The sequence below is a fragment of the Pteropus medius genome, unplaced genomic scaffold (genome assembly GCF_902729225.1).
Source record: "Pteropus medius unplaced genomic scaffold, Ma_sr-lr_union100, whole genome shotgun sequence".
NCBI lineage: Eukaryota > Metazoa > Chordata > Mammalia > Chiroptera > Pteropodidae > Pteropus > Pteropus medius.
Genome location: NW_024347862.1, coordinates 3,983,514 through 3,992,931, shown reverse-complemented (window position 1 = coordinate 3,992,931; position 9,418 = coordinate 3,983,514). Strand labels below are relative to the sequence as shown.

Genomic DNA, 9,418 nt, shown 5'->3' with positions numbered 1-9,418 from the left:
GGGATAGAGGTAGCCCTTTGACACGCATGCGAAATGTCACTGGATAGGGGGCAAAGGTAACGATTATTACAGGAAGTATCTTTTCTCAATTTCTCGTTAAGGTGCCCTCCCATTTAAGAAAAACGAGGCGGGAAGGGAGCTATTAGAATTTAACTTATTTCTTAACCCATACTATAAAGGGAAAGCTAAAAAATCGCCTCGTGGAACTTTGGCTTATCTAGTCTTTGGCCATCCCCATTCTTGGCGCAAGCGACAGAAGACCTTGCTGATTGGTTAATGAAATGAAACTGGCTTGGTGCGATGATTGGTCCGTGAGAAATTCTACATGTTGTGACTGGTCCTCAGGAACCGCTCGGAGCGCGCGCGGGAGCGAGCTTTGAAAGTTGACCACAGCGGAGGCGAGCGGGTTTCTGGGCAATAATGGTGGCGCTGCCGGGCCTTGGGAGCGGCCTGCAGCCCTGGTGCCCGTTGGATCTCAGCCCAGGTGAGGAGACGGGGCCTCGAGTCTCGAGGAGGCAGGGTTGTGGTGCTTTGCATCTGCGATGCTCTTCAGCCTGGGCCTGGGGTGGAGTGGGGGTGGGGAGCTCGGCTCTCAGCAAGGTCTGGGCCCTCCAGGTTTGTGCACTCCAGGACGTTGGCGAGCTGGATCAAGAATAGGGGTTCAGTTCTGTAAAGTGACGTTTAAAAAAAGAGCTTATGTGGCCCTATATCATTTAGTTATTTTGAATTTGTTTTTTCGGCCCTCCCCTTCTTATTCTGCAAATTTGTACGCCTTTACCAGGATCACTTTTGAAAACACAAATGTGACCTGTCAAGTCTTTAACCCTTTAATCCCCGTTCGTTGCCTAAATGAATGACCAAATCTTTGGCCTGCCACATAAGAGCCTTCACCATCCACTGCAGTCTTTTCCAAGAGCATAATCTTTAGAGTCAGATACTGGCTCTACCGTTTAGCATCCACGGGAAAGTTGCTTAACCTTGCTAACACTTGCTTTCCTTATCTGTCAAATGGGGATTATAATATCTACTTCACAGAGTTTTTGTGCAGACTAATTTAGTTCTTGGTACATAGTAACTGCTGAATAAGTACTAATATTAACTCTCACCCTGCACATTTAATCTCTGTGCTGTAACTATTTTGTTCATTTCCAAACAAGTTATACTTTCTTAACCTTTGTGCCTTGTTACGCAGTTCTCTCTGTCAGGGATACACTTCTCTGCATTTCTTTCCCTGGTAAACTACCATGTTTAGATCCGAATAAAGAATCATCCTTCCCACCTTTGCCATCTTTCTCACTTCTGTCCCTCCCCCTCCCCCAGTAATATTTTTTATTGTGCTTTCTAGTTTTTACATATCTATTACTATTTTAACATTGTAAAAATAGTAATAGCTGTTGTTCATTGAATTGAATGAGTTTCCGACACCACATCTTTTCTTTTGGGATTTGGTAGTTGCGATCCAGAAATTAGATCAGAAATACTGATGTACATTTAAATTATGCATTTAAAATGTTTATGAAGTAAATGGGAGAATTATGAGAGGAAAAGAGGCAGGAAAAAATACAAGAACATTTTTAGGAAGATGATTATACTTGTTAGGAGAACGACCAGGAAAGAGAGTGAATATATAATTAACTAAAGCATTTTAAACAGTCAGTTCCATGGAAAGATTTTTTTCTAAGCTGTGTTGTCCTGTATTCTGTTCTAATGAATCCCAAGCCCTATCATTAATTTGAATCCTTTTTTTATTTACTTTCTTGAAATGAGAACCACCTGTTGATTTCTTCTACTTGAAATAATGTTCAGTTCTGTCCCTAGTATTTTATGGCCTTAACAAAATTTACATCTCATGGGCTTCTTTCTCTTCTTGTCATTCTTGCAATGCAGGTAAAATTAATCAAAGGAGGCTGAAAAAGGGGGATGAAGAGTGTCCCAGTGGGGTGGAAATGAATATCTTGAGCAACTGGAGAGTTAGTTTATAGGTGAAAGGAGCCATTTTACACAATTGCTTTGTGGCCACAGCAGGTACAGTGGCTTACCTTCTAGGGCTTTTTGAGCACCTCTTTTCTCAGAATTGATGGATTTTTTTTTTTCTGCAGGGAGAACTCTGATGCATCCTCAGGATGGATCTAAGGAATAACTCCTCATCTCAGTATTGTCCCTCAACAGCAAAGCTTCTGCCTTTGCAAGATTTTCTCTGTCTTGTCTTAAATAAACATTGATTTAATAAGAATTTATTTCGATCTTACAAGATATTAAACATGGTATTCAGTTAGTCTGTGATCCTCCAGACTATGTTCCCACTGAACACTTGTGATTGTGACCTGGTCTGCAGCTCAAATCTTGGTAGTCTTTTCTGGTTCACTGAAATAATGAAATTAGTGTATAGCATTTCTCATCTTTAAGCCTTTATTGCACAAGTTTTAGGACCAGGGTGCTAAGTACTTTCATAAAGAGTGAAACAGAAATGCCTGTTTCATTTCTCTTTCCTTCTCTTGTTTTCATCCTAACCCATCCCCTATCTCCAAGTAAATCTTTCCAATAGAATACCCTCTTTTTAACACTAATAGGTATTTATTATTATCTTCATCTTATAGATAAAGTAGTGAGGCTCAGAAAAGTTAGAAGTGATATGGCTAAAGTTATACAGATGATTTTAGAAGGAGGACTAGAAATCAGGGCCTTATTGCCTTCCAAATTTGATGTTACTGACAGTAGGGGAACTATTATAAGCAAAGCCGAAATAAATGAGAAGCCTTGGCTGCCATCTGCAATGGGCATTAAAACATTACTGGAAGTATAGAGACACAATTGTATTTTTCAGATCTTCTTTCAGGCAGCATATGTTATATTTTTGGAAGGAATTCTCCAGAAAGCCACTTGAGATAAAGAGTGAGACTCCCTCATCCAGGTTCAAGTTCAGGTGCAAAAGATGATGGACGAATTGTATTCTAAGAAAGATCTAGTTAATTGTAGGGTTTTCATTTGCTGAGTATAATGCTCTGAACCATGAAGAAAGGTTGAGGCCTACCATCTCTGGATATTCTCTATACCCTGCTCAAGTTTCCTGAATCAGTGATGAACAAATATTTAAAGAATATTATTTTGAAGGGGCACCTGAGATGTCCACACATTTCCATCTAGTCCTAATTTTCAGTTTTAGGGAATAGCAACAAAAAGATTGAGGAAAAATAAAAACGTGAGAAAGTTTAAAGCCAAGAGAGATTGGCAAGGAATCTAGCTAGAATGTTGCATTAATGTCACATTCTCAACATGCATTCTTTCCATTCGCGTATTCTAAAATTACCGAGTATTTCAATGAGCGCGAATCTGGCTTGTCTCTAAATTTCTTAGAGAAATTGTATCTTTTTTTTTTTTTTAACATTTTACATTATTCTCCAAGGGCCCAATAAAGTATTTTATTTGGGTTTACTAATTTAATTACAAGATTTAAGGGGGATATCTGGGGCAATCTTTGATTAACCTATTTTTTCTCTAGACAAGAAAGCCCGATCATGAAATGTCATTTCCTAACACTTTTATGTAAAGTGTTTTCCTTCTTGGTATTTTTAGATGATCAATCTAATAAGTAGATGTCAATTATAATTTTTAAAAAAAGAATTTTTTAACCTTTTCTGCTTTCTTTAATTATGCTTCACCTGTATTATATAGTTAAATGTGAATTGTGACTAATAAACTTTTCTTGAAGGTACATAGACTCTAAAGATTCTTGGTTTTTTTACTTGTAGAACACTTACTGATTTAATTGCATTTTCCCACTAGAATGGGTGGACACAGTTTGGGAACTGGACTTCACAGAGACTGAACCATTGGATCCCAGCATAGAAGCAGAAATTATAGAGACTGGATTGGATGCATTCACAAAACTCTATGAAAGTCTTTTCCATTTTGCTACTGAAGAACATGGATCTACAGAGGTAAAAAGAAGAAAATCAAGCTAGCCATCTTTAAGTGTTAGAAGTGGAAGATTAAAGTCATTATTATCATCTAAAGCTTAGCCTTTTTAGTATACAGTTAAGAAGTATAAGAAGAGTAGCATAAAGAATGTGGCTCATTTATTGGAATATCCTAATGTCTTTCCTCCAGAAGGTTCAAGGTATTAATCTGGGATATTTTTCAAGTCATGACAACTTTTTACAACAGCAAATAAGAGAAAAAGAATAAAGGCCAAAACAAGGAAGGAAACCAGAAAAACCAAATACGAAAAGAAGGCCAAGAAAAATGCAAGAACAATTCAAGTATATCTTAACTTTTAGAAAATCTGATGTTATTAAAATGAGAAGTGGTTAATTGAATTACAATCAGAACAAAGAGTTCTTTTAAATACTGAGTTCTAGCTAGTGCACTTATTAATATTTATCTTGTTAACTACTTTTCAAAAAACTGAAGGGCTAGGTACCAGAACAAAAATACTGAGACATTAACATCCCTGAAAAATTTAAATTTAAAAATGTTTCAGTTACATATTGCATATAGGTGTTCAAAAATTAAATTGTCTAGTCAAACATTCATTAAACATAATGGTATACCAGGGACCATCTCATTGAGAGAGTGCAGCATTAAGCACTGGCTCTTATAACTCCTACTCCCATTTCGCTGGCCAAAGCAAGTTCATTCAACTGCAGGGAGGTGGAGAAGCGCAGTACAACTGTGAGTCTAGGGGGAGAGTTGGAAATATTTGGTAAACCGCATTGTAAAAACTGCTGTAAGGGAGATGTAATACCATCAAATAAGAGCATGGAAAAGGAAGCGTGGTAAAATTATGAAGGTTCCAGAAAGAAAGTAGCTGGGGGTGAGTCTTAACAAATGGGTAGAATGTTGACTAGCAGAGGTAGGGTCTGTGCATTCCTCGGGAGGGAATTGAGAGAAGGCTGAGAGAATCGTGAGTATAGCATGAGTGGCATACAGAATTTTAAGACTGTGTTGGACCACTGGAAAGATTGTAACATAAATCCGTAAAGTGCTAAATTGTTGGGTATAGGGGTGAAAGGAAGGAAAATGTGAAAGAACACCAAGATTTCAAAGCTAGGAGGATGACATTGTTAGCCAAGTTGTGGGAATAAGGGAGAAAGCAAAGTCAAGTGAAAAAATTATGAGTTCAGCTTTTGGCTTTTGAATGTGAGATTCTGTTCAGAGATTCTTAGAGGGCTGTAATTGGTAGATGGAAACATGAATTAGTAGACCAGGAGAGAAGTTAAAATTCAAGAAAATAAATGAGAGAGTCTTTTGAACCAAGGGGTTGTTGGGATTACAGAGATACGTGAGATCAGTGAGAGGGAGGAGACAGGACAGAACTAAAAAAGCTGATTAAAGAGACCCGTGGAAGGAGCAGTCAGAAGTGTGGGCAGTGCTGACACGAAGCCTAGGAAGTGGCCCAGGCAGCAAATGATGCAGGAGTGAAGGGCAGGTGGAGTCCTGCCAGGCTGGTCTATTCCTCTCTTTTATAAGGCACTAATATCAAATAATAGGAGATTTTTCCATTTCTGTAATTATTGGTATTTGTGATTTATCTCCTCCCCTCAGAGCATTTGGACCTTCTTTGCTGAGAACAGTATTTCTCACAGTGCGTTGGTGGCATTGTTCTATCACTTTGTTCAAACAGTCCATAAGAAAAATGTCAGTGTGCAATATCGAGAATATGGCCTTCATGCCGCTGGGCTTTATTTTCTGCTACTAGAAGTACCAGGTATGTATATTTGATATGATAGGACACATCTTTTGTCATTTACAATTTTTCTTCATTATTTTGAGCTCTTATACTTTGTTTCCTCACTTATACAGTGCGGCAGTGGTAACCCATCTCATAGAGGTGCTCTGACTTTAAATGAGAATAAGGGAAGTACATGCAAAAATGTTCCACAAATGCTTTTCCCATTTTTTTAAGGGTGTTTGTTTTCTGATATTTTGCTGTGTCGATAACCTAATACCAATAATCTGAGAGAGACAAGGCTAGAGGGAGAATGTTTCCACGCTATAAAAGCTCTACTTTTACCCATCCCATCTGGTATAAAATTCTAATTATTTTCCTCTCTCCTTCTGACTCCCTGTCCAGACTGAGAAAACCTGCTGTGGGGAGTCGTTGTGTTATATCCTATGTGATGTGAAAAAAACAAGTTAAAACCATTCTAATCAAGAAAGCATGAGAGTAGCTGGTAATGCTTGATGAAGGGAAGCATGGGGAAGAAATTTATCTATGAGCACTCTTCCACTTCCTTTATTCAGGGCACTTAAGTGGCTGTTCCTCCTGTGAGCAGTGAAGGAATTCCTTCTTCCTTCCCTAACCCAATGAAGAAGAGGGCTGAACATAGACGGAGATGTAGCTGGAGAACCCAAAAGTCATATGGAAAAGAAAATTGCATGATTAATTAGCTTTGCTGCTTGTCATTGTTTACATAAATGCATCTGAAATAAATGTTAAGGATTTATTCACTATGACTTGAGAATTGGTAAAATGATACATAAAGCCTTGAACATTCATTTGTATGATTGTTAATGCTCCCATAATGACTTTTGAAATAAGTTCCTAATGGACTTAGTTGCTAAGCAATCTGTCAGTTGTAACTGGGCTCTCTCGGAAAAGTGACAGTTTTAGAAATCCAGTTTTACTCTTCTTTTCCCTTGTGAGAGGCCATTTCTTTTGAAGGTTGAGATTCATGCCAGAGGGAAGAGGTGGCCATTATTAATTGTACAGCCAACTACAGCTTTCTAGCAAGCGTATTCTTCCCAGTTACCTTCTTTTTTTTAAATGTTTGAGGGTTGTGATTGGGATGCTGTTGATACTTAATATTTGATCATAGCATTTTTTTTCAAGGTTGTTTTGGTTATTCTGAGTCCTTTGCGTTTCCTTAGGATTTACATGTCAACTTCTGAAAAGAAAAAAAAATTCTGATATTTTGACAGGGATTGCATTGAATCTGTGTGTCAGTTTGAGGAGTATTGACATTTTCACAATATTAAGCCTTCCAATCCATGAACACAGGATGTCTTTCTATTTCTTTAGGTCTTTAATTTGTTTCAATAATATTTTATAGTTTTCAGTGTGCAACTCTTGCGCTGCCTCAGTTAAATTTATTCCTAAGTATTTTATTCTTTTCAATGCTATTAATTTTATTCTCACATTATTTACTTTTAGTGTATAGAGGTACAATTGATATTTGATTATTGATCTTATACTCTGCAAACTTGCTGAACTCATTTGGTAGTTCTAGTAGGATTTCCTATCTATAACATCATGTCATTTGTTACCAGACATAATTTTACTTCTTTCTAATCTGGTGCGTTTAATTTCTTTTCTTTGACTAATTGTCCTGGTTAGGACCTCGGTCCAATGTTGAATAGAAGCATCTTGTCAAGTTTCTGATCTCAGGAGGAAAGCTTTCAGTCTTTTGCTCTTATGAATGATGTTCGCTGTGGATATTTTGGGGATGGCCTTTATATTCCTGATTCGTTGAGTGTTTTATTATGAAAGGATATTGGATTTTGTCATTTGCTTTTCTGCATCTGTGAGGTTATCATGTGGTTTTTGTTCTTTATTCTCATAATATAGTGTGTTACATTGATTGGTTTTCATATGTTAAACCAATTTTGCATGACCTTGATTATAGTGCATAATCCTTTTGATGTGTTTCCAGGTTCAATTTGCGAATTTTTTACTGAAGATTTTTGCATCTATTATGAGGGATATTTATAAGGGATATTCTTTTTTTAAGGAGTCTTTATCTGATTTGGATTTTAGGGTAGCATCAGTCCTCTAGAATGAGTTGAGTAGTGTTCTCTCTTCTATATTCTGGAAGTTTATGAAGACTTGGTTTTCTTCCTTAAGTTTTTGATAGAAAAGGGAACCAAAGGTTTGCCACCGTGAAATTGCATTTTGGGATATTGATTTTAAGCTGATTATTAAGAAACAAAAGACCCAGAAAGAACCTTTGATCCTCCTCTCTTTCCTGCCCAAGTGAGTCAGATAGGAAAACTTGCTTCAGGAAAGACATCTTACAATGTTCTCCTTAGCCTAATTTGAATTAAGTATGGTAAGTAGGAAGGCTTCAAGCAGGGGCCTGTTAGCTAGATACCCTTTGTGTGCCATTGTTTCTTAGCTGCCCAGCATGAATTTGCCTGCCTGGTGTATGTTCTCTTCCTCAGCTACCTGTAAATCACCCATTCTCATTTCTGAAATCTAATACCCCTCTACTCCCCTTTTCAACTTTATCCAAAATGTCATATAGTGAGGCAACTGCCTTTAGAATTTTCATGCATATGTGAATTCCCCATGCGCATGTATTAAAATTTGATTTTCTCCTGTGAATCTGTCTCTGTTAATTTGATTATTAGCCCAGCTAAAAGAACTTGGAAGGTGGGAGGAAAAGTATTAAGTTTTTTTTTTAGCCCTCACAGTAGAATTCACTAGTGAAGCCATCTGGGCCCGAAGTTTCTTTCTTTTTTATTTGTAGACTCTGTAGTGTGGTATGCCCTCTTTCATGCCTGATGGTGGTAATTTATATTTTCTTTTTTTTTTTCCTTCATCAGTCTAGATAGAGATTTATTAATTTTATTCATTGTTTTAAAGAACTTACTTTTGATATTGATTTACTCTATTCTTTGCCCATTTCTTATGTTAGTGATTTTGATCTTATCTCTATTACTGCCTTCCTTCTTACTTTTAATTTGTTCTTATTCTAACTACCTCAGATGGATTCATAGATCTTTGATCTCAAATACTTTCTTTTGTTTCTAATATAAATAATCTTATAAATTTCCCTCTATGTATTGCTTTATCTGCATCCCACAAATTTTGATGATTTGTTTTCATTATCATTCAGGCCAAAGCAGTTTTCTCATTTTTTGTGTGTGATTTTTTTCTTATGCCTGAGTTATTTCATAGTGTATTTAATTTTGAAATATTTGAGGACTTGTGTGAAATCTCATTGTAATTGATTTCTATTTTAATTATGTTGTGATCAGAGCATATACTTTTGACGCAATACAGGGCAAATTCCTCTGAGTGTGGGGGGCAACTCAAGCCTTGCACTGAGAGAGAAAAAGGTTCTTGGCTGAGTGCAAGAAAGTATTCAAACACCCGCCAAAGTCCGTCAAAAGGAAAGTTTGTTAGAGAAGAGGTAACGTCTCATAGACAGAGCATGGTCTCCTTTCAGAGGCAAAGACAGAGCCTAAGGGAGGCTCAGAGGGACAGAGACAATGGCAGAGTGGGGCAGACAGTGAGAGAGACAGAGTAAAGACACTGAGAGGGACCCCAAGTATTTGGAGAATTCAGTTTATATTTTGTTCTTTAGTTTCTGTGAATTACAGTTTAAAGGCTTTGTTTACCCATTTTCCTTTGATATGGGCATGCAGTGAGAAAGGATAAGAGTATGTAGTGTGAAAAGGTGAGAATGAAACCTTT

At 37.2% G+C, this 9,418-nt stretch overlaps 1 protein-coding gene across 2 annotated transcripts in view; it reads left to right on the top strand.

Moving 5' to 3' along the window:
* Window positions 1–224: 224 nt before the first annotated feature.
* Window positions 225–9,418, top strand: part of NCAPD3 (non-SMC condensin II complex subunit D3) — a 53,800-nt gene continuing 44,606 nt past the window's right edge. Inside the window, exons 1-4 of one of the 2 annotated variants that reach the window (XM_039878870.1) lie at window positions 334–484; window positions 2,100–2,346; window positions 3,784–3,938; window positions 5,545–5,707. In XM_039878870.1, the coding sequence (XP_039734804.1) occupies window positions 2,295–2,346; window positions 3,784–3,938; window positions 5,545–5,707 (370 nt within the window). In that variant the 5' untranslated portion in view covers window positions 334–484; window positions 2,100–2,294. Of the gene's footprint in view, window positions 485–2,099; window positions 2,347–3,783; window positions 3,939–5,544; window positions 5,708–9,418 lie in introns of both variants that reach the window. The other variant, XM_039878869.1, reaches the window with a different exon arrangement.